Source organism: Gymnodraco acuticeps, unplaced genomic scaffold (assembly GCF_902827175.1).
Source record: "Gymnodraco acuticeps unplaced genomic scaffold, fGymAcu1.1, whole genome shotgun sequence".
NCBI classification, from domain to species: Eukaryota; Metazoa; Chordata; class Actinopteri; order Perciformes; family Bathydraconidae; genus Gymnodraco; species Gymnodraco acuticeps.
In genome coordinates, this window is record NW_022991040.1 from 885,911 (window position 1) to 911,366 (window position 25,456).

At 42.1% G+C, this 25,456-nt stretch overlaps 1 protein-coding gene across 1 annotated transcript in view; it reads left to right on the top strand.

The window, feature by feature from the left end:
* The window catches only part of LOC117559810 (glycogen debranching enzyme-like), a 131,376-nt gene extending 109,795 nt beyond the window's left edge, over positions 1-21,581 (top strand). Inside the window, exons 30-33 of the mRNA XM_034236497.1 lie at positions 7,777-7,874; positions 19,998-20,085; positions 20,173-20,306; positions 20,415-21,581. Coding sequence (XP_034092388.1) covers positions 7,777-7,874; positions 19,998-20,085; positions 20,173-20,306; positions 20,415-20,532 — 438 coding nt within the window. The 3' untranslated portion in view covers positions 20,533-21,581. The remainder of the gene's footprint in view (positions 1-7,776; positions 7,875-19,997; positions 20,086-20,172; positions 20,307-20,414) is intronic.
* The last annotated feature ends 3,875 nt before the right edge of the window (positions 21,582-25,456 follow it).

Sequence of the window (25,456 nt, forward strand, 5' to 3'; positions counted from 1 at the left end):
GTATTAGTTTGTAACACGTTAGTCCCAACACTGGTAAACACACCTGATCACCTTCAGACTGTTTAATAAAAAACAACGGTCTGATTTTAACAACTCAATGTGTGATTGTTATAGCAGTAATATTAGACACTAATAATACAGTAAACTATTAACACTGTACATATTATTGTTTGCCCGTGGGATTAGGATGATCGGTAGTGAGAGCCGTGCTGCATTTTCCTCCGGTCAGATGTGATATAAAAACAAAGCGATTATTTGTGTTGTTGTAAACTCACGTGGATTAAACTACATGTATTAGTGCATTCATTTCAATTCGCGAACATATGATACATTAAATGATCGTGAGGATGATGATTGAAAATCGTTTGCATTTCCTGATGAAAAAACATAGCGATGGTTTTGTACTTACACCTACGTGAATTAAACAACATTATTTTGTTAAATAAAAAACATGATGTTTTGTAAATGATTACATGTCTCTTATTTAGCACAGAATATGATCCTATCCGTGACATATGGATCTTAACAAATATCCGATCAGATACCTGTAGATCTATCAGCTGTTTATTTCACATGAGTTCCAGTGTGGCAGCTTTTCACGGCTCCCCCTGGTGGATCCATGATCCATTGCAGCTGGTTTCATTAAAATTACATTTATTTATCAAGGGGGCGTATCAGGTCCTGCGGGGGGTTTTTCCTTTTCAGCAGGGGCCCACCCCGTGCAGATCACGGACCCGCACGGGTAGGCGTCTGAAATGAAGCGCTACATCTGTAGGAACATTATTTGAAATAATAAACATCTTAAAAAGGTTCTTTGAACATCAGATTGCAACATTTCTTTAAAACATTATTAGAACCTGTAGGTAATGTTAGCCAAAGTTGTGAGAACATTCCCCGCTAGCTGGGTTGTCCCGCCCCTTGGCCATTCCCTGACTCTACACCTAACCTCACAGATCTGTCCTGCTGGAATAGTGACATCTTTCTTCCCTGTTCTCACACTGCACTCAGGGGCGGTCTCATCGGGGGTCAAAATCTGCAGAGCAGAAACTATGACACTGTCACTGATACCTAAAGTTTCTTTAAGTAAAGCAGAAATATCAGCCTCACCTTTCTGTTCTTGTTTTGTGTTGATTATCTCAGCTATGACATTACTGCCAAAAATAGGACAGTTAAGACAGTTTTTGCTGATTAATACTGGCACTTGTATTGTGACATGTCCATAATTCTCACTACGAACCTTGAGTTCAACCTCTGCCCATCCATCAAAGGGAACATCTGTGCCATTCGCTGCATAAATCTCCAAAGGGGGGTTGCAAGGGAGGGTTTGGAGTGGCTGGAGTTGGAGGTTTGGAAGTGTCTTTTCCATCCATGCTCTACCCACCATTGTCACTTGAGCCCCTGAGTCGAGCAACATTTGAAGAGAGACTTCCTTGATAGCACAGGAGACCATGCATCGCTTTCCAATTAGTTGTGCTATGCACTTTCTTGGTAGTTGTTGACACAGCTGTGTGTTTGCTTTTACAGTACTGGTTGATTTAAAGTGGCTGACTTGTGCTGGAGGCCCCTGAGCTGTCATGGTCACTGGCTGCCTCTCTCCAGTGACCACGGCCCGTTTCCCGAAATCTTTCTTTTCAGACAACCGATGGCACGATTTCCAGCTTGGCCACAAATAAAGCAGTGAGGGCAGTTTGCCCTGCTCTGTTGTACACATTCACTGCATCTGCCTCTGGTCTCAGATGTTGGTGCCTGAGGACGGGCTGCTGGTGAGATGGGGTCCCCAGTTGTCGCACTGTCAGTTTGTTTCACCATCTGAGCCATATGTTTGGTCAGTGAGGACACCTGTGCAGTTAGTTCTCTAATAGTAACACGGTTAGCCTGCAACTCAGTGTGAACTTGGTCTTGCTTAGCTGAGTCACTACTGTCAACCTGAGCTGTGCTTACAGTCACTGGTCTTTTAGCCACTGTGCCAAGGTGTCTTAGCCTTTCTGCCTCCTCACAAGTAGACTTAGTGATTTGATATAAGAGAAAGTCATCACTAACGTGCAAATCTGTGACAAGTGGTTTGAGATCATGTTCGAACTTGGTTGTTTTTCTCATTTAACCCTTGGTAAAGCGTGTGGAGAAAAGTACCCTGAACAAGCCTTTTATCATAGCTAAACTCTGCACCAGGCTGTTGTGACTCAAATACAACACGCTGCTTTAAACCCATTATTTTGTACAACAACTGCTGTGGGCTCTCTTTGTCTTGCTGTTTAGTGTTACTTAACTCTTGAAACACAGCGAAAAGATTGTTCTGCTCTGGTTTTGTGTTTCTGCCATCTCCGTTGCTCAGCCGATTATGTTTGGCCTCTGTTTAGCTCCTATCCTCTGCCGTCCTGCCATTAGCAAAACGAGCTCACCGTCGTGCTCTGCTATCCGTGGAATCCCCGCTCCGGAATGCCCTGACTGGAATCTTCTCTGCCATGCTCCCAGGACTATCCACAAACCCTCCCTCAGTCCTGCCATGTCAACTGGGGTGTTTTCCATCACCGCTGCTGAGGTTCGAGGTCCGGTTTCCACCAGGCTAATGGTGCTAGCTGCTAGCTGGCTCGCTGTTTTTCCCACATGCCCCACCCCGGAACCTGCGGTCTTCAGACTCTGGCCCCCCGCACCAACCTGTGAACCTTCGGGGATAGAGCCTTCAGTAAGGCAGCCCCCACTCTCTGGAACGCTCTCCCTGCGGAAATCCACAACATCCCCACGCTTGACACCTTCAAAAGGGCCCTCAAGTCTCATCTGTCTGCCAAGGACTTTGGCCCCAAATCTATTTGTTGTTTTGTCTGTCTAACTGTTCGTCTGACTGCCTTTTGTTTTTGTTATGTTTGTTATATTTGTTTATACTCCTGTTCTTCCTTGTAAAGCGACCTTGGGTTATTATTATTATTATTTGCTTACAGAGGCCGCTGTATGACATGTCAGAACCAACATCAGACATTTGTCCACCATGTAACTTAAACTCTCTGCGGGGGAGCAGAGCTGCAACATAATTTAACCTCAGTACCTGATCTCCCATACTGGAAGATAGACTCACCCTACCACAGCGATCACTCCCCACACCTGTTGTGGGTGACTTGGCCGATGCAGAAGTGGTGAGGTTACTGGCTGGCATACCAGAATCTCTTCCCATCGGTGCTGGCGGGATGTGAATGTCTCTGTTCATATTCAATGGCTGTGTTGGAATGTCTGTGGTTGACGTAGTTGGATGTCTATCTGGATGGTCGGGGTCAGGATGAGATGGAGTGGAGCCTCCCTGCTGATGGGTTGTTACATCTCCCCTATCAAGGAACGCAGCCTGGCTAGCTCCAACTTCTCTGGTGTCTTTGGCCAGAAGGTCACTCAGCATGTTGTCGAGGAGGAGGAGTTGAACCATGCCTTCATCCTCCAGGAGTCTCAATTTCTCACTTCTGATGTGATCAATGATTAGGTCATACAGTTCTGGTTCACTCAGCTCGCCATGGGGTGACAGTGGCCATTATGATGTTACACAGGTGGCCTCCGCTCTCTGGATGTCGCACTGGATCTTCCCTGAAGCGTTGGACACAGGTTCATGTCGTCTCAGCACCAACTTTACCAAGCAGCAACGCTAGATAATCCCGGACGAGGCTCCAATTGTTACCGGCACCAGACCTAGGGGTAATCTGGACCCGCAGCAAGGGTTACACAGGCTAAGGAGCACTGTGTAACCAACATATAAACAGTGTCTGTAGATTTGTAGAGAGAGGACAAAAGTTAGCGTCTTGCTCAGGTCACAGCTGGACATCATTGGCATACAGTTCAGTCACCTTATGTCAAGGCTCTCAGTTAAAATGCATGATACATGAATATCAAATCATCTAACAAACAAAACATATGCAAAGTATAAAGTATAAATAATATAAAACATTCTGCCTAAATAAGAAATACATGCATATGAATTAAAATTATTTAACATATATTCCACATAAACAAGAATTGGCTTAACTTAAAATATGAATAGGTACCAAAATAATATAACATACACATACAGTCCTGCTAACACTGAACAGCAGCATGTGAAACTAGCTTAACTATGGTATTTTCCTCATCACCATGTACTCACTGCAGGCTGGTTAATACTCTTAACAACATTTAAAATACATTTGCTTATGCCACAGCGTGTTAAATATCAGTTACTTACACGTACAAAACTACTGTGTAAAACTGTGTTTTATGAAAACAGCTACTGTTTTGGCGATGCCTACCAGAACAATTAGCTACAAAAGGACACTTGCTACACTTACACACAGGCCTGTCGCAATAATAAATACGTTGACTTATCGTACGATAAATAAAAATGGACTCGATAACTTTTCTGAGCTCGATAAATTGCCGTTTACATGCGTGTTTGTTTACATAAGGATGTGACCAGCATTTTAGCCCGGCAGCTGTGGCTGCTAGCCCGGCGCGCTGTGAGGGGCTCACACGCAGCCCATGACACAGCTAGGTCAGGAAACTCTGCGTGCAGCAGTGTAGAAGCCAAATTAATAATATAGAGACAAGCAGGAGACAACGTGTGACTTACTCGAGGGGAATTTTAAGTTAAATGGAAGTGGTTGCAAAACCTAATACCACATCTCCGGTGTGGGGATATTTTGGATTTAAGCCAAATCAACGAGGCGAACCTACGGACTTGAATGAGCCGGACGGTGTGTCACATTTGTTTAAAAAAGGTAGCAACAAAAGCTAGCAATACGACCAACCTTAAACTGCACCTGAAACACAACCTACCCATTCCGTTTTCCCAGCTGGGAGCAAACACGGCAGCTGGAGAGCCCCCACCTTCCCTACAGTTTGCAATTAAAGATGCATTTGCCCGACAATGCAAACATGTTGTTGTTCCTTGCTCGAACTCTTTAAAATACAGATTTGGATATGGCCTATTGACGCATCTGGGTTTGAGTATGGACAGTGGACTTGTACACTTGTCTGTTGTTTTAAGGAGAGTTTTTTTGCTTTTGCAATGTGTGCTCATATTTATTTATGGATTTAATATATATATATATATATATATAGAGAGAGAGAGAGAGAGAGAGAGAGAGAGAGAGAGAGAGAGAGAGAGAGAGAGAGAGAGAGAGAGAGAGAGAGAGAGAGAGAGAGAGAGAGAGAGAGAGAGAGAGAGGGAGCTCTGTTTTCCAGCCTGAGTCGATTGAATTGATTGTTTTGGTTGTGTGTGATTTTAATTAATTGGTTACAATTAAATGTATTTATTTTATTTATTATATATAATTTATATATTTTAATATTATTTCACATTTCATTTGCAATGTTGAATGTTCAATACAAAGTTCTGTTTGAAAGGATGTACTTGAATTATTATTATATATTATCATTATGTCAGTGGTCTAAAATGGTCTTATACTGTATATGGTGCCGACAATATTATCGTTTATCGCAATAATTTCCGGGGAAATGTATCGTCCAACAAAATTAATTATCGTGACAGGCCTACTTACACACATATAAAAAATCCCGTTAAACATTACTAAACCATTGACAGTGCATGTACATTATATCGTGATGCAAGCTAAAGACAGAAACGTTAGTTTTGCAGTACCTGTGGATTTGTAAAGAGAGGACAAAAGTTAGCGTCATGCTCAGGCACAGCTTGTTTATTTCTGACATGCGCATGAGCTGAGCTCGTGGCTATAGTCTCCCTAATGGCTCCACAGCAGCGCCAGGGCGCCATCTACTGACGTTACAGTGTATTGTATAAATGTTAGAAATTAGAAGTATGTTAGAAAGATTACATTATTAACAACAAATAGGGGGGGTGTCTGTTTAAGTAAAACGTAACATTGTTAAGGGAAATGTTTACATGTCCTCAGTTATTATATGTATAGAGAGATTATGTATATTCTGTACTGTAGGGATGTAATATTATGATTGTACCACTGTGAGGCACTGTAGTGTTACGTGCTACGTAAGGACGCAGGCTTGCATCATATAAATTAGGGTGTGTTCACCTGATGCACGTGTACAGATCTATGTGTTGTCATTCTAGCTTATCTCGGCTGAGCGAAAGGAATCACCTGAGAAGCAGAGGGAAATAAACGTCTCCGTCTCCACTATAGTGCAACGTATGAAGAAGCTGCCATCCTAAACCTTAACAAACATCTAGCATTTCCAACCTGCTACACATGCGTAGGCAGGAAGGCAGAGCCAAGAGCAGGAACAACATAACAAATCAAGTATTCTTAACCAGAAGCTAGCTTTAATTCACAAAAATCGGATCATAAAGAAAAAACTGAGAAAAACTAAACATTTACAAACCAGGGAGCACAAGCTATGATCAGGAAAAAACCGACAGGAACATGGGAACGACGACGAACCAACAGAGAACTCTAGGGAAGAGAAGAATACATACACACAAGACTAATCACAAGAGAAGACACAGATGGGGAGGTGAAACACAGTGGCAGCAGGTGAACACAACAAGACAATCAGGCACAGGAGGGAAAACACAGGAAGTAAGACAGGACAAAACATTAGAGCCTTTTCTCAATTGTCAAATTTCCGCCTCCTCGACCCCTCTGTCCTCCGGTAGTGACCCGGAAATCGATGTCAGCGCGCCATGTTGAAGGACATCTAATTTCTCTAAATACGCATCGAGGACCGAGGATCGAGGAGGCTCTCTGGAAGAGCTATATATCCTCCGGGGATGTATTTCTTGCAACAATGATGTTATAATAGGATACTTTTATTTTTGTATTTACTGTTTTAATCGTGACGCTATGTTTACAGTGAGAACAGCTGCTGAGGTCAGTGCAGAAAGCAGAGCAGTGTGTATAATATATATAACAGTGTCAATCTTTATTTGTAGGCTTAAGTGGATATCTACCAGTGCTGTAGTCAAGTCACCAATTATTCGACTAGCACCCCCCACCCCCCCCCGTCGAAACAGAGGGCCTCATCACATGACTTTGCGTGGGGCGGCCCTGCTCTGATGATAGTGTTCAAGACACCTATATGTCTGAACTCGATCATTAGAGTAATATGTGATGGAGCCTTCTCTTCAATCTTTTTCCACATAATGAGCATTTTGTGCTGCTCTTTCCCAAATGTTGAAGCAAAATCTGTGAAAGCATACAGCACGATGTGGGGTGTGTCTCTGGACATCTTTAGACTGGAATAACGGGGGCGCGCCCACGGCCAGTACGTGAACTCGCGTCGCAGGTGCACAGGCCAGGACAGAGTACATCTGACTAGAGACAAAACTTGAATCCGAGTCCAAGTTTGAGCGTCAATGTACAAAATTCACGAGTCAGAGTCAGAGTCACCGTGCGCGAGAATTCACAAGTCCGAGTTCGAGTCCGCGTCAATCAGTACGCGAGTCCAAGACGAGTCACGAGTCTACAAACAAAGAGTTGATGTTTTTCTAAAACCATAATAAAATGGTTGTAAATAAACGGCTGTATCCTGATATATATCATATGCTGTAAGAGCTGTATGTGTTGTACAGTGTGTAGGTGCGAGTGTGTGCATAGATGTGGCGGACAGACGGGTCTCAGTTTTTTTTTTCTTCTCCTGCTTACTTTTAATAATTGTAAATAAAACTTTTGGCCCGCAATTTCATTTCCCCATTGTAGCGACCATAGACACTAAATCATGACTTTGTGTGTGTGTGTGTGTGTGTGTGTGTGTGTGTGTGTGTGTGTGTGTGTGTGTGTGTGTGTGTGTGTGTGTGTGTGTGTGTGTGTGTGTGTCTGTGGGAGGGAACAGGCTCCTGAGCTGTTCACTGTGGAGAAGGCCTGGGAGGCTCTGGGTATAGCTGAGAGGAAGCTGCTGGGGCCTTTGGGAATGAAGACCCTGGACCCTGAGTGAGTTTGCTGCATCTGTATTTAGCCGCATGTCATCACACCATCACTGCCAGTATATTGAGTCAAATAGAATCATAAATATGTATCGTTAATTAGCTCTATAGAAATGGGTTTTATATTCTTGCACACACCAACATCTCTGAGTCTCAGTAAACAGGATATATAGGAATGTTACAAATTAAATATCCTTGGGGGAGCTCAGTTTTGCTCATGACTAAATGAAAGCACCATATCTATTTTCCAATTGTTGTGGCCTGTTTCGTAAATAAAATAATACCACTTCCAACTGAACTTGTCCTTTAAGAACACAAGATTAATATTAACAAAAGTAAAAATAAAGTTTATAGCAAGCAGTTTGACATTGCATGCATTATGACTTTCTAATTAGCAATCTTTCATCACAGATGACAATATAACTTATGATACATCTTAACTTTATAGCATACTTAACCTGTTTAGCCCGAGAGCCTCCGCCGTCGGGGGCTACAGGCTTTTTTTTCTTTCATGAAACTGTGTCTCACTCATATAACGGGAAGAAACTCAGCTAACTGACGATACGAACCATTTTTACCAAAACAAAACACAAGTCTCACAAGAAGCGTCTAAATGAGCCCTGAGCGAAAAAATGCTAACGCACTTAGCACAGAACTCTAGGTATAAATACTTTATTACTTATCCAAACTGCACAAACAAGATATCGACTAGCAAGCTGAGATTCCACAGATTCCAGACGTCTAAGTATCATCAGCGATCAGAACTCGCGACATGGGAAGCAAATAGTGCTGCGTACCTGGACACACATTCAGGTTCAGGTCCGGACTCAAGTCCAGAGGTTCAGGTTCAGGTCCGGACTTATAAGTCCGGACCTGAACCCATGGCTTGTGTCAAGTTGTGTGAGTAACTAAAGTGAACTTATTGTGAGCTAATTATCAATTCAAAAAAACTCATAATCAACTCAAATTCAAACTCGTCAGGTTTATTGTGCTCCCTTCCAACTTGTATCTACATTTCTCAAAAGATGACGCTGAATAAACGCCCTAGTCGGTTAGTCGGACCGATGCTACTACTAGTATATCTTGCTATAATGCTAAGAATAACAATTTTTTACAAGCCTATTTCCTGAACTGAAAATCCTCCAAAAAGTATTGTTCAGCTTACCCGTTGTTATTTTGGTCGCCAAACATCGCCGCCAATGTGGCTGAGGCCGCATGTGGAGTAGTTTATATTTTGTGGTTTCTCCTCAAGTGCCTCGCTATGTTCGTTGTTCCCCCAGCGTACTTGATCACGTTCCCGCACAGGTTACACTTCGCAGTATCTAGCGGCAGTTTCGTCACATGGTCCCACACATTACTGGATTTCAAGCCCCGCGGCATTGTGTTTACATGACCCGGGCCGTGACGCCGTAGACCAAACAAAGGTGTTAGCTACACTACCAAATATCCAATATGGCGACCAGCAGCCCACGCTGTCCACTATGTCTAAGCCAATCACATCGCTAGCTTCCCTTGACGTCACACAGATCTCGCGAGCAGTTGCGATATTTTGCGAGACTTCGTGAGTTCAGTAATGGCCGCCATATCAGAAGCCGACACAATGTTTTTCGTCTTTTCTCAGAGCCAACAATCTAAAACGGTCGGTCGGTCTAATGGCCCGTCCACACAGCGGCGTGCGTTGAAGCTTCCAACGCTTCTGCCCATTCACTTTGAATGGGGTGACGTCACTTTTAGCCGAACTGCATCGTGGGAAGCGACGCGGAGCGTTGCTGGCGTGGCTCGCTGCAAAAGTTGAGCAATGTTCAACTTTTGACGCCTCGGCAGAAGCGTCAGCCAATCGAATCATATGCCAGTACAAGCTCTAGCCAATCAAACCGCTGCTTGTGTGTCAGGGGCGGGAGATTCATGTGATTGGTTGTTGGTCGATTGTCCGACACGCCCGCCGGCAAGCGTCAACGCACGCCGCTGTGTGGACGGGCAGTAAGAGCCTCGGCTTTAGGTGTTCACAGTCAGAACATGCTAGAGCGCTGTGCATTGATGGCTATCGGTCAAGTGTTTATAAAATTGAGCGTTGAGGAAAGAAAGACTAACGTTAGAGAACTATGACGAGGCAAAAGCCATCCGGGGCGCAGTATAAAAACTGAAGAAATGAAGAAGAAGAGAAACGTGCCAAGGTGAAAGGTATGCAATTTTGATTGTATTATCAACATTGGCGAATGGATCATGTAATCTTGCTAGTTAGCCAAGCCAACGTTAGCTAGCCAGCGTTTGTTATTGCCATTCAGTCTAAACTGTCATAAGGCTATTTTCGTTGTGTCATGAAATAGAAATATTAGTAATAATAACAATGTTAGTTTTGGTGTAGCGAGCTAGCCAGTGTGGTGGAATGTTAGTTAGTTTTGTTACAGCAATGCATTGTGGGAGATTATCATAGCACGTGAGGATCTCTTGAGGGTAAGGTGCCTGTATTATCTCGGTGGACAAAATGTATGTTTTTATTTTATAAGGACAATAACGTACTGTTGTTTGTTTAGTGTAATGTTAATTGTTTAATGCTCACAGTCACAGCAACATGTTTTTAGTGTGATTGGCTATTTGTTTTATATGATTTATCAACGTGATCATCAATAGCTAATCTGAGCACCAGAACCCAGCTCAGAGTCCTTTTATGCTGTCCATTGAAATGCAAGTATGTGAGTTTTATACACCAGTTTATTTATGTTTAATGTTTCACATTGCTCCACATGATGCCTCGACTACAAAGTCTTCCATGTTTCTACGCTTCTTCCTCTGCGTCACAGTTTCGGGAATATCAAGATCATTGCACAGGGCCTTGGTCTTGTCATAGACCTCATGTGCTTTCTCGTTACTTCGGTAACTTTTCAGTGTGTTCTCAACTGCTGTTTTGTAATCTACTGCCTGCACCAAGTCAATTGTTTCTTTGTGCAGGTATTTGTGCAGGCCCTGAGTGGTTGAGAGCAGTGTCTGGAAACATGACAGCATGTAGATGGTACTGGGGCATGTTTCAAAGCTTGCTTTCCAGTCCCTTTGGTAGAGGGGTCTAAAGGCTCCCTAAAGTCTTGATCAAAGCAGGAGGTTTTTGACATGCCCCAGCGAACAAGTGTTTGTCCCCTCTACCTCTAGCTGTTTCTGAAATGTTTGCAATCTCTGATGGTGGGAAAGAGATGTGGAGAAGAAAGAGTAGAGACACTCCAGGAGACCAACGCAGGTATGTGAGTTTTCCTACCACCAGTTTGTATAAGTTTAATGTTTCACATTGCTTGTGAAAAATATACTACACTATACGATCACTGATGTTTTGTTTGTTATTTTGTAAAAGAGATAGCATGAGAGGATCTCTTAAGCAATGCAGCTCACGTGTCCTTTTTATATGCTGTCCAATGAAATGCAGGATAAGTAATCACCAGCTCTGAGTGACTGTTGACGAGGGGACACTACACCGGAGTTACATAGGCAGAGATAAAGTGCTCTTTTGGGGGGAACTCACCTCCTCTGGGGGTGAGCCGGGCCATGCTCCCCCAGGAAGCACTGTTTTAAAATACTGACTCAAAGCATCAATCTTAGTGCACTATTGAGACCAACATCCAAGAGATATGGATACATCTTCCTCAACACCCATATGTGCCAAAAAGAAAATCAAAGAATCAGATAACGGGTTTATTATTTAAACACATAACGGTCATTTCCAATGAAATATAAACTCATGTCAAAATTATTAGAAGTAGTTAGTAATCAGATTAAACAGAAAAACAGGGATGGAAGGAGAAATAATAAGCCCTCTCACTTGGCTGTTTGCGGTTGAAATGAACGCTTTTTGCTGGCCAAAGCATGCTGGATGGAAGCAGTGTGTGTCTCACTTGCCTGGGCCCTCTATCGTGCAGTCCCCTGAAATCAGTCACTGTTACTCATTGACTCTTGTCTGTTCTGGTGTTCCTGTTCATTGTTGTCTCCATTGTCGTTCTTGTCTGTTGTATCTCCTTCTTGTGTGTCCCTTTCTCCTGTTCCCCTTTCTTCATCCTCTACTCTGTTTGGCTCATCTGTGATGACTGTGTAGGTAAACACAAACAAGTATGTAAGTCAATCCGTTTCCAGCTCTGTCAAATAAATGAATTTCAAGATACACACATTTGTCTTCATTAAAATGAGTGTCACCACACTGTCACAAAATGTAATACTAACCAATTGAAAATAGTTACATTTACATTGGAAAACCTCTTGTAGATATCACTGTTAAGAGTAGTTATCTGCCAATAGGACAGAATCATTCCTATACAAATGCAGTTTGAGTAATTCACTTAATACATTTACTTAAAACTTTAATATAGTCATTTTCACTTAATACTCTAATATAGTCCTCTTTCTGCATTCAACACTAAGGAAAGCTGTACAATTTGACATGATAATGAGGAATAAAGGCCTCCGACAATGCAGATCATTTTTTGATCAGATCAATTTTAAGATGCGGGTCAAGGCTTCATATTTGGGAGCATAGTGTCCCTTGCCCCCTTTCAGGAGCCCCACTGGATTGGCTTTGATCTGAAATATTTGTATAAAAAGCTTGTTAGCTGGCTGTCCATCTCATAATGTTCACATAGAAACTAGCTGTCAATAGGAATATCATTCAGAAGAATTATATTTCATGCAAAATCTGTCTCAAAAAGAGGTTGCACATTTAAATGCAGGTGTTGTTATGGCAACGTCAGTGGCCAGACAGCCACATTTACTGCTGCAAATACGTTCAAACATGCTGTCGACACGCAAAGCAGTGGCAACTATGCCACCATTTCAGCTGACTTTTCCTCAGAAATACTGTCACATAACATCCATATATTTCAGTGCTAGGTTGATGCTAAGCTAAGCTAACTATGAAACACTTTAACTGACAGGACTCCGGATCAACTGCTTCATGTCGAACACAGACAGTAAGTCAACATTTCCCAGAGAGCTTTCTTTGAAATCACCAGGTAACGCTAAAAAACACAACATTTAGATTGTATGACAAAGTGTTTATTTAATATATCTGGCTAGCTATAGCTACTGCTAACGGTTTAGCTTACCCCGCGATTCAAAGTAACGTCAACGTAGCTATAATTTATGCTTTGCTTACATGTTCGCATAACTTGTAAGTTTACTGACAGGTACATACCTTGTTCACCTGGCTCAGGTGGTGCTCTGGGGTTGTTGTGTGAGCCACCACCTGAGAATTGCCGTCTTTTTTTATTAAAGAAATGTCTAATGTCCATCTTCAGAATCTCCGCGTCCGGGGCTGACAGTTTTAAAGTTTAAACATTGTCACAGAGGAGAGGTACGTACCTGTCAGCCAATAAAACACGTTTATGTCCATGCAACTCTCTGATTGGTCTGGTGGCGTCGTCTTGCCTCTGTGTTGCATTCAATGAACTAACGTTAGCTAACGTTAAGTTTACCTCAAAAAGCACATTGACTATCCGAGTCAAACATTTGCCAAATTCAACCCTGTCATAATGTGCGCTATCGTTAGCTAACTAGCTCAGTGGTTCTCAACTCCAGTCCTGTTGAATGTTTTCGTTCCAACCCAGAACTAACACACCTGATTCAACTGTTCTAATAAGATAGGCATAGCTCTTGATTAGTTTAATCAGACCTGTCAGGCTGTCCAAAGGCTTACTAACTAAATAATAGCTACATTTAACAAATGGAAATTATTCAATGTTGATAATACACATTTTGTTATATCATTTTAGATTCACTTTTAAAATATCTGGGACCACCTGCTGCATCAGTTGACAAGGAACAGCCATGCAGCTCAGCTGCGCCGGCTTCCTCAGGTGAGTGCAATGTGTCAATAGATGTTCCTGATGATAAATAATTTAATGTGAAATCCAGTCAATATATTTGCTCTTGTGTGTTCTTTCTATATTTATAGACCTAGAACCACATGAAGGAATGTCAGAACAGCAAGCTACTCATCCTGATGAGATGACCACTGTGCCTGTTTGTTCTGGTGAGTACAATATGTCAATAGATGTTCCTGATGTGATGATAAATAATTGAATGTAAAAATGACTGTTGTGCCATTTCTAATCCAGCCAATATATTTGCTCTTGTGTGTTCTCTATATACAGTATGTATAGGCCCAGAACCACTGCAAGGAACGTCAGACCAGCCTGCTGCATCTCATCCTGATTGCACCACAGTTTCCACCCATACACTCTTCTCAGGTGTGTGCCTGATGAATGTAAAGATGTTTAGCTATAAACCTAATTGTCCTCATGCTTTCAAATAATTGCTTTCTGTTTTTATTTACATTTTACACACTGTCCCAACTTTTTGGGAATTGGGGTTGTGTGTGTGTGTTTGTATGTGTGAAGATATTGTGAATATGAGGTGAGAAAATGTGCTTCACATGCCCTCCAGATGCAGCAAAGACAGACGATCCACTACCAACCGATCCTGCTGACTGCCCTTCACATCTCACAGACACAATGAGGACAGAGTTTGTTCAGAGAGGACCATATCAGATAACACCTGATTTCATTTTCCCCAGGAGAGATGATGGGAGAAGTTGCCACCACCAGTACTTCAGCAGGACCTTAGTAAATGGAGAAAGGATCAAAAGAAGTTGGGTGACATATTCAAAAAAGAAGAACAGTCTTTTTTGTTTTTGTTGTCAACTTTTCTCTCCAAAACAAATTCATTTAACAAATGCAGGACTGTCGGATTGGAAAAATGCAAGTGCTGCTTTGACCAGCCATGAAAATAGTCCGGAACACCTGAACAATTTGGCGTCATGGAAATAATTGGCAGTTCGATTAAAACAAAGTACAACAATAGACAAACAAGAGCAGGCCCTCCTTGAGGCAGAGAAGAGTCGGTGGAGAGCAGTGTTGACACGACTGGTTGCTATTGTAGTATCTGGCAGGGCGAAATATGGCATTGAGAGGAAAGACAGAAATACTCCACTCTCCTTCAAATGGAAACTTTTTGAAAGAGGTTGAGCTTTTGGCGCAGTTTGACCCAGTGATGAAAGACCACACTAACAAGATTACAAGTAAAACATCCCACCACAGCTACTTGGGCAAAACCATTCAGAATGAGTTGATTGAATGCATCAGTGGAAAGATTCTATCTACAATAGTGCAAGAAATAAAGAAATGCAAGTACTTTTCCCTCAGTTTAGATTGCACCCTGGATGTTAGCCACACTGAACAGCTGTCAGTAGTCATCAGAATTGTGACACTGGAAGAAGACCCCCAGATTAAAGAGCACTTCATGGGATTCCTAGTAGCAGAGCAGTCCACTGGTGAAAGTTTGTCCGCCCTGATTTTGAAGAGGCTGGAGGAGTTGCAGATTGCCTTTGATGACTGCAGAGGACAGTCATATGACAACGGCGCAAATATGAGAGGGAAGAACAAGGGAGTACAGGCCAGGCTACTGCAGTTGAACCCAGATCTTTGTTTGTGCCTTGTGGGGCACATACACTCAATTTGGTCATTGCTGATGCTGCCAAAAGCTCCAAAGATGCCATATCATTTTTTGGCATTGTGCAGAAGCTATACTGCCTGTTTTCTGCCTCTACACAGAGATGGGCCATCCTCAAGAAACACGTCAACCTTTCACTCAAAATGTGGTCAGAAACCAGGTGGGAGAGCAGAGTGAAAGCTGTGGAGCATCTGCGATATGAAGCCGCAGCTGTGAGAGAGGCACTGCTTGAGGTGAGAAACCAGGCCAAAGACCCAATCATCAGGATTGAAGCCCAGTCTCTGGCAGAAGAAGTGGGATCATTCCGCTTTTCACTGTGCACAGTGGTCTGGTATGATGTGTTAAGTCAAATTCAGCAGGTGAGCAAATTCCTGCAGTCCCAAACAATGCAACTGAATGTAGCAGTAAGTCTACTGAAAAAGACTGAAAAAACTCTCGAATCCTACAGAGCCACAGGTTTTGTGGCTGCACAAACATCAGCCAAGGACATGTGTGAAGACATGAATGTGGACGCAGTCCTTGTGCAAAAGCGGCTGAAGTCAACAAAGAGGCACTTCTCATATGAGTCTCCTGATGAGCCATTGAGGGATGTCTTGCAAAATCTGGAGGTAACCTTCTTTAACGTGGTGGTGGATGCTGCAGTGTCAGCACAAAAGGAGAGGTTTACCACTCTTAAACATGTGCAAGACAAGTTTGGCATTCTGTACAATTTCCCAGACCTGCCACACCAAGAGCTGATGAAGCAAGCAGAGGCACTTGCACACACCTTAAGCCATGGAGCGCAATCTGATTTGGATGGGAAGGAGCTGGCTCAGGAGTTGGAAAATGTACCTGACTTGCCATCAAAGAGCATGACAACTCTTGAGTTGTTGAAATTCATACACACAAAGCAGCTCACCGAAATATATCCCAACTTGTGTATTGCTCTGCGGATCAGTGCAACGCTACCAGTAACAGTAGCTTCAGCCGAGAGGAGTTTTTCCAAATTAAAACTCTTGAAAACATACCTGAGGTCAACCATGGCTCAAGAACGCCTCAGTGGTCTGGCTGTAATCAGTATTAAGCATGAGGTTGGTGGATTGCACTGTAAATAAAAACCAGTAGGAGCTAATAGGCTAACCTTGTGTGATGATAGGGAGTGGAATGTAAATAGTTATTGAGACAAAGTGAATTTGTAATTTTTATTTATTTGTTTGTTTATTTAGCATATTATATGTGTAACATATTTTACAATACATAATTTTTAGGGCTGTCAAGTTAACGTGTTAATAACGCGTTAACGCAAACAAAAATTAACGCCACTAATTATTTTAATGCGATTAACGCATGTGTATTTTTTTTCCTCGACCGCCCCGTAGTTTTAGAGCGCATTGAGTTTAAAATACCGTCTACAAGCTGATGCTGACAGCCCCGCTCCTGCCGCCCGCTTGTGGCAGACCACACTTCCATGCTCACCGGCAGGCACCGACTGGCTATTGGGAGGACCGGGAGTGTGTGTGTATGTGTGGCCCGAGCGAGCGAGCGAGAGAGAGACCTTACGTGCATTGTTGTTGTTAGCATCTGGTGCTAGCTAGCTGCGCTAACGGATATAAGGAGCTGTTTAAATGCAAACAGAGAAGCGACATTTTGCCACAACTGCGCCGAGCACTTGACTTTATGCAGGTAGCCAGACAGTGGGACATTGTACGAAAAGTCAGCACACTCAGCACGGATAGTACGCAACATGATTGCAGCGTCCAGGCAGCTCCCGTTCGAGCATATGCCTTGAGTTGCATATAGCTCCAACGATCCATCACACACACACACACACACACACACACACACACACACACACACACACACACACATCACACAACACACACACACACACACACACACACACACACACACACACACACACACACACACACACACACACCACACACACACACACACACACACACACACACACACACACACACACACACACACACACACACACACACACACACACACACACACACACCATTTGTATTGTATTATTGTATGAGAGAGGTTCTAGGTTGAATTGAGGCGAATATTTGTAATGTTCAGAGGTTGTTGTGTTTAATATTCATGAGAATATTTGCCATTGTTCAAATGATAATAAACATTAGCATAAAGCATATTTGTCCACTCATATGTTGATAAGAGTATTAAAAACTTGGAAAATATTCCTCTAAGGTACATTTAGAACAGATAAAAAACGTGCGATTAATTTGCGATTAATCGCGATTAACTATGGACAATCTTGCGATTAATCGCGATTACATATTGTAATCGACTGACAGCCCTAATAATTTTCTTTTAAAGCAAATTTGCACGTTATTTTATTGTTTGTTATTGTTATTATTATTATTGTTTGTTAGCTAAGTTGTTTATTTGTTTTAATTCTTTAGTGTGCACTTTATAATTTATTCTTAGCTCTTGTTCTTGCTTGTAATAAATAAAGGTGCAGTACTTTACTGTATAACTGTTAAGATGTTTTGATTTTTTTTGTGGGGGGGGGGGGCGCAGTGGTGAAGCTCGCCTAGGACACCAAATGTGCTAGGTCCGCCCCTGAGAGTGGCCCTGCCTATATTGTAATGCAGGCTTGAGTGCCCACTGCGACCTGTGTAACAGGTTCCCTTGAGCAGATCTGAGATTTAAAATCTCTCAAAAGCGCCGTTTTAGCTACAATAACTATAGAACAATTATACAGAGTAGAATAAATGAAACAGAGAAGTCTAATTAAACAAGAATATAACTTACAGTGGTTGCTGCGTCAATAGGTATTAACGTCACCCGATCTAGATGCACACTGAGTTCATCAGATTTTAAATGCGGTATTTGAATGCTTTTTAGCTGGAAGATGACTAATTTACACTGTTGTACTTCACGCAATCAGCAGAGTGGCCCTGCCCAGGGTCGGCTCCAGAACAAATCGAATGGGGGGGAAATCATTTACCAAGGGGGGGCACACACTGCCGTCAACAACCAACACACAAACACCAACGCAACTTCAATTTAAAAAAACATGCTGTAAAGTCTATTGTCTTTCACACACATTGCAGGAGTGTAGTGCTATTGTATAGCGCACCTATGACTTCTGCATACATGCACGGTTGTGGCACGATCACCAAAACAGAAACATATAAGGACAGAGGGTGTCGTTTTCTCATACTGATATTCTGCACAAACTGCGCTGTTGTATTTGTTGTAAAGTGTCTTTACTGTAGGTTATTTTTTATTATATGTACAGCACTTTGGCTCGACCAAAAATCGTTGAAAAATGTGCTATATAAATAAAACTTGATTTGATTTGATATGGACATAGGCCAACATATAAAAAGTATGCAAATGTATTTAGTATCCTATCCATGTGAACATGTTTTAGGTGGGAGTGGACTTAACCTCTAGGAGGGTCTGGGGGCATGCTCCCCCAGGAAGATTATTTTTAAAATATTGAAGTTAAATGCATCAATCTGGTGCACTTTGAGAGCAAAATGAAGAGATCTATGGATAGCCTACACCTCTCAGCATCCATATGAAACACAACTGTACACAGATTTACTTTTTCTTTATGGATATTTTACTAATCATTCCCCTTTTAAACTGTATTCTTGTGTTACTGTCCAATAGTATTTCATACCCGTTTTTCATGTATTCTCTCTTTAACAACTATAATGATCATATAAAGGTATTCCTCGAAAATACTTACATAAATGGTGACCAAACCGTTTGAGACCCACTGAGATAACTTACACTAAAGTGAACTATCTAAACACTGAGAGAGTCCTTACCTCACTGAGCTGACGTTATAAGATCTTCTCAGTCTGACAGGAGAGGACTCTCCTCCACCTTGGTGTAGAAACAGCCCTTTATATCCGTTAGCATAGCTAGCTAACCAGATGCTAACAACATTCCACGTTACCACTCGCGCACTCACAAAATTTGCTCGAGTGCCACACAGAGCCGAGCTTGAATGAAACACAGAGACCCATGTACTTGTACTGTACTGTATATCATATTATTTTCGATGGCTTTACTGTATAATCAGTACAACAGATGAACAGATCGCCACTGGGCTTTCATCTAAACACACAGCCACTTAATGATAACAAAAAAAAGGTCGGGGGTCATTGGTCAAGCAACACACCAATCAGAGAGCAGCAGTGAGCACACCTCAGGCTGTGTTTTATATTTGTATTCTTTATTTCTGATGTATTTCACACAAAAAACCTTTAGTAGAAACATTTTCACTTATATGATTAAAAAAAGAAAAAACGGCAAAGTGGCAAGTCTTGCCAACCCTGCGTTGGGGGGGCACAGTGACTCATTTGGGGGGGCATGGCCCGCGAATGACCCCCCATGACGCCGACCCTGGCCCTGCCTATATTGTAATGCAGGCATGAGTGCCCACTGCGACCTGTGTAACAGGTTCCCTTGAGCAGATCTGAGATTTAAAATCTCTCAAAAGCGCCGTTTTAGCTACAATAACTACAGAACAATTATACAGAGTAGAATAAATGAAACAGAGAAGTCTAATTAAACAAGAATATAACTTACAGTGGTTGCTGCGTCAATAGGTATTGCCTTCACCCGGTCTAGATGCACACAGATTATTTATTTGCTTCTTTCTACTTCACAGTGACAAGGTCAACTGTGGAATCTATGACAGTTACTTGGATAATGATAACTTCAACCAAGCAAAGGGCTTCAACTATCATCAAGGCCCAGTAAGCAATAGTACATTGACCTACAGCAGTACTTCTTGTATCCATTCAGTAGCATCTGACAACTTTGACCTTTAACTTCTGTTACAGGAATGGTTGTGGCCTGTCGGCTACTTCCTGCGTGCCAAACTTTACTTTGCCAAGGAAATGGGAAAGGAGACGTATGACCAAACTGTTAACCTGGTGAAAAACGTTCTCTCTCGTCACGCTATACACTTGGAGAGGTATTCACATCATAAATTGTTCAGCATGAAAGTGATGACTAGCAAACATGTATCTGTTTCAACCGTGTTTGTGAAATGACCACTAAGCTCTTCAATTTTCTCCTCTAGTTCACCTTGGAAGGGTCTCCCTCAGCTGACTAATGAGAATGGCCAGCACTGCCAGTTCAGCTGTGAGAGCCAAGCCATATCCATGGCTTCCATACTGGAAGTTTTGTATGACCTTTGACCAAGACAGCATAATAAACAGTGACCTTACACACTTAAATATTGCCCCAATGCTCATAGAACTCACATTATCTTGGTTTCCTAATACAATTAGAATCATTTCATTTCATTTCAAACCTTTATTTAACCAGATTGGTCCCATTGAGATCATAGATCTCTTTTTCAAGGGAGACCTGCAAAACCTAAAATCAATAAACTCAATCAGAGTGACTACATTTTAGATGATATCCAACCCTAGCATGATGGCCCTGTAATAATAATGTCAATTCCGTCTCTGAAGTATTTGGTTTTCCCAAAGCCATTGTATTTTACCATGTAGTACCAGCAATATTATAGATGTTGATATGATGTCATGTACGAGTATGTTTTTTTGGCACTGTATTGATAGCAGATATAAACAGGATACAGGGGATAATGACGGGCATGACATGAATCAATCATCCCTGGATAGAAAAAACACAGCTGCATGGTTAGTGTACCAATTTTGACAAAAAAGTATACTACAATTATGTTGATACAACAATCTTGTTGTTCTTGGGTAATCCACGGGATGACACCAAATATGGCAAGCCTCAGAAAATGTTAGCTAGGGATGGATGAAAGCAACAAGCAACCTAAAGTGAAATGTTGTTCCGCACAAAGCAAGAACTGCTTGCCATAGATTCTCCAAGTAGAATTCTACAGATTTCGACTAGAGGAACTAACAGTTTTCCTTCGTGGAGCAAGATGTCTACATTGCTTTATAATCTTCCACAGGTGCTCAATTGGGTTGAGATCTAAAGACTATAGAAGCGATACTATATGAGAGGGTCATAATAATCATCAAACCATTCGATGAGCCCTAATTTTCCAAGTGTTTCCTTTGATTTCCTCACCTGTCTGTAAGGTGTATTATTTGGTAACAAAGTAGTTGCTTTCATAACTGCTTAAGGTACTTTTAATGCCTAAAAGTTGTGTCCCTCACAGAAAGAGAAGGATAAACATGGGCTATGGAACGAAACACAGTATTTAATGTCATGTAATAAATAAACATATTATTATAATTTAAAATACCAAAGCACAGTGACTTCTTTGTTCAATTTAATCGGTAATCTGTTAAAGATACATCATTTACCCATATCATACCTTACAAATGAAATAATAAAAGATGAAAATAAATTATGAAAAGTTGTAAAATAGATAAAAACTATAACAGAAACCATAAAGAATTAAAACAAATAAAAAACAAAAAATTATGGAAAATACAAATAAAAATGTCAATAATATGTATGACTATAATTACAGATGATATCAATATTTTTATATAATTTACATATCAACTTACATATGTATTAATATTATTCACTAGGACCATATAAACATTGTTCAAATATAATTATTGTATATGTATAAATATATAATGTATATCTTATAAACTTAAACTTCTTATTTTGTTTTTTTCCCGGGTCGCCGAGGGTACTGGCGTTGTTTGTTCGCCGCTCCTCTGCCCCAAATCTTGTTCTTTAGTCCAGATCAGAACCTCTCCTGTCTGGCTCTCTACCTTTTAAACGTCAGTCATCAGCAAAAATAGCAGCATCATTCTATCGAATCGACACAGACCTTTGTGTTGTCATCTCCTACCTGCTGGCTCTTTCCTGCTCACCGGTCCCTAGCCCGCTAGCTCGCTAGCTAGCATTATCGGACCTAGCAGGCTGCTACCTAGATGCCCCTCGGCTCCCCGAAGTCTGCTGAGCTAACATTTCTGTCTCCACCCCAACTCCACCCTAACTCCACCCTAACTCCGCGGCTCGTGTGGGTCTTCCCATCCTGCTGCGATCAGCCAGCTTCCCCGCTGACATCGTCTCTCCCTGCCGCCTACAGCCGGTGGCTATCAAGCTAGTAGGCTGGTCACCCGGCTCCCACTCTGCACCAGGCTGTCAGCCCCTCCTACGATTCTCCTCCAGAAACCACTGGAATTATTCTTCTGATATGCTGAGGATTATCCTTCTGATTTTACCTGGACTCACACCGCTCCTTCTTCCACGGTCATCCGGATAATATGTAACGGCCCGCTAACAGTTAAAGACTTTGTAGCGCTGTTTACATGTGTAAAACCGTTAAATAGTGTGTGTGTATTAGCCTAGCTTCCCCGGTACGGTGCCATTTTGGTGACAACGTGATCTGACGCAGTAAGGATACAAGTTTGTCAGTATATCTGAAGGCTCCCGCACACTGAGTATTTACATGCATGTATAGTGATTGTGAGTTTGTAATACATATGTACTTTGTAAGGGTTATAAGTTAGTTACTGTTGGTAAAACAGTAAGGTTGTTTGTTACACTTAAATATGTTTCAGTAGTGCATTTTAGTGACCTGCCATAAATGGCAGAAGGTAAATAGTCAACATGACAGGTTAGAGGGGTCATGAAATACTACTTTTAAGTGAAAGTAAAAAGAAGAGTAGTATTAAATACAGGTTAACCTCTTAAACCCCCCCCCCCCCGATACCGGGCGGAAAAACACGTCACTGCAGGAGACAGCGTCTGGGGGCTTCTTAATATTTAAAAACCTATGAATGTCTTATACTCAAATAACGGGAAAAAACTCAGCAACCTAATGATATGAGCCATTTTTACCGAAACAAAACACAAGTCTCACAAGAAGCGTTAGCATTAGCCCTTAGTGAAAACAGGCTGATGCTACTTCCGGTGCTAACTAGCAAAAACGATCTTTAAAACGTAATATGTTCTGCACAAACTACATATCAGCTGAAAGCTGATACTCCACAGATTATTTTGATATAAGTATCATCACTGTAGGACACAAACTCACTGAGCGAGCAGCCAGAAAAGAGCAAGAAAACAACAACAGTGTTCTAAAGCATAACAATAATTATGTCTTACCGTTGCTGTTTTGTACGGAGCCCTGGAGGGTTCATAGAGAGAAAAATAAATAAAACGTGGCCACGTTTTACTTTCTCGTGCGCACGCTTTAGTAACTCGTGCGCACGAGTTACTAAAGTGTGCGCACGAGTTAATAAAGCGTGGCCTCGTTTTATTTAAATTGAGGGATTCCTGTCCGTGACTCACAGTATCTGCTGCCCACAGCTGTTTTATAGAAGGAAAACCTCCTTCACTTTATGAAATCTCAGCGGCACCAGTGGCCTGTACTACGAAGCAGGATTGGCTATTTACACTATTCATTCATGAAGTATGATGCTGCGCTGTCAGCACGCGTCTCCATGTTTGTGATTGGTCAAATGTTGCTAACCCCGTCCCTTTCACATGAACGCGCTCTCAGCCGGACAGAGAAACCCTGGTTGATTTACTGAGTTGATAACCAGCTTCGTAGGACCGCTTATCGACATCCGCGTTTGTTAGGGTCAGTTAAGCCGGGTAAATCGAACATATTCAGGTCCAGGGTCTGTTGAACTGGCTTCGTCGTACAGGGCACTGGAGGCAGTAACGTGTAACTCAGCAGAATCTGAGAAGAGCAGCACCAGCTGCAAAGAGCTGTGCCTTTTACTGTTTACTTCACTGCGTTTCCCTTCATTAGAACCGCTGAATAGAGATCGAGGCTGCTACGTTTAACCACACACACCTATACACACATCGAACTACCAGAGTATTCCCCCTCGCTTTATGAAGGAGATGTCCTGTCACCGGGGCGCATGATGTGTGTGTGTGTGTGCTCAGCTCCGCTCTGTGTGCGTGTTCGTGTGTATCCGACACCACCGGCATTTGTTTTCAAATTACCACGAACAGTACTTTAAACAAATCTGGTTCCCCATAGTTAAGTGTATTCCCAAGTGAAAGAAATGTGTTTAATCTTAATCTCGATGTGCTATAGTCCTGCCGGAGTGCACCGGAACGAACGATACTATCATAAACAAATGCCCCCCCCCCCCCCCCCCCACACACACACACACACACAAAACGAGGCCATGCTTTATTAACTCGTGCGCACGCTTTAGTAACTCGTGCGCACGCTTTATTAACTCGTGCGCACGCTTTAGTAACTCGTGCGCACGCTTTAGTAACTCGTGCGCACGCTTTAGTAACTCGTGCGCACGCTTTAGTAACTCGTGCGCACGAGTTACTAAAGCGTGCGCACGAGAAAGTAAAACGTGGCCACGTTTTATTTATTTTTCTCTCTATGAACCCTCCAGGGCTCCGTAGTTTTGTGATCAAAAGTCGTGTTCAAGGGAATAAAAACGCTGCTCAAGGTTAATCCAATGTCTCTTAGTCACTTTAGAATTGTTCCTGATAATCCATCATTACATTCATGGCCGCATCGTAGGTATAAAGTTTTGCAGTCCGGGGTTTAGGCGTTCTCACGTGCTGTTTACGCAAGCCTCTCTCTCCTTGACGTAAGTGTAAAGCGAGATTTACTAACTCCCCCTCGATTATATTAGCTCCAAAGTTTCAAAAAAGGTTTCAATCACCCAAATCAACCAATGGGTTCCAGAGATAGGATCCTGCGTAGTATGAATACTGCCAGCAGCGGCTGCTTTACGCACAGACGTAGCAGAAGCAGCCCGCACAATCGCTCCAGCACAGCAGCAACGAACACAGCGAAGCGACAACACAGCGAACAGAGACAACAGCAGGAAACCCTGATTAGGAACTTCAGGAAAGGTATGTACTCTCTCTGTTTGTATCTATTAGTTGTGTATTTGGTGTAATCTATAGTAATTCCACACTCGCGAAATACAAAATGGACGACGCTTTGTTGTTGTAGCGTTATCGTTCCGTGAGAAACTAAAACAATGGCAACATCATGTTGGTGAACGTATAAATAGATTAATTGTATTTCGTGACTATAACACGGCAGTATATAAATAAAGCTGTATTGTATATCAACCCAGTATATATATATATATATATACACATATATATATACACTGTTATTCCACACACGCCAAATGGATGCTGTTTTGTAGTTCT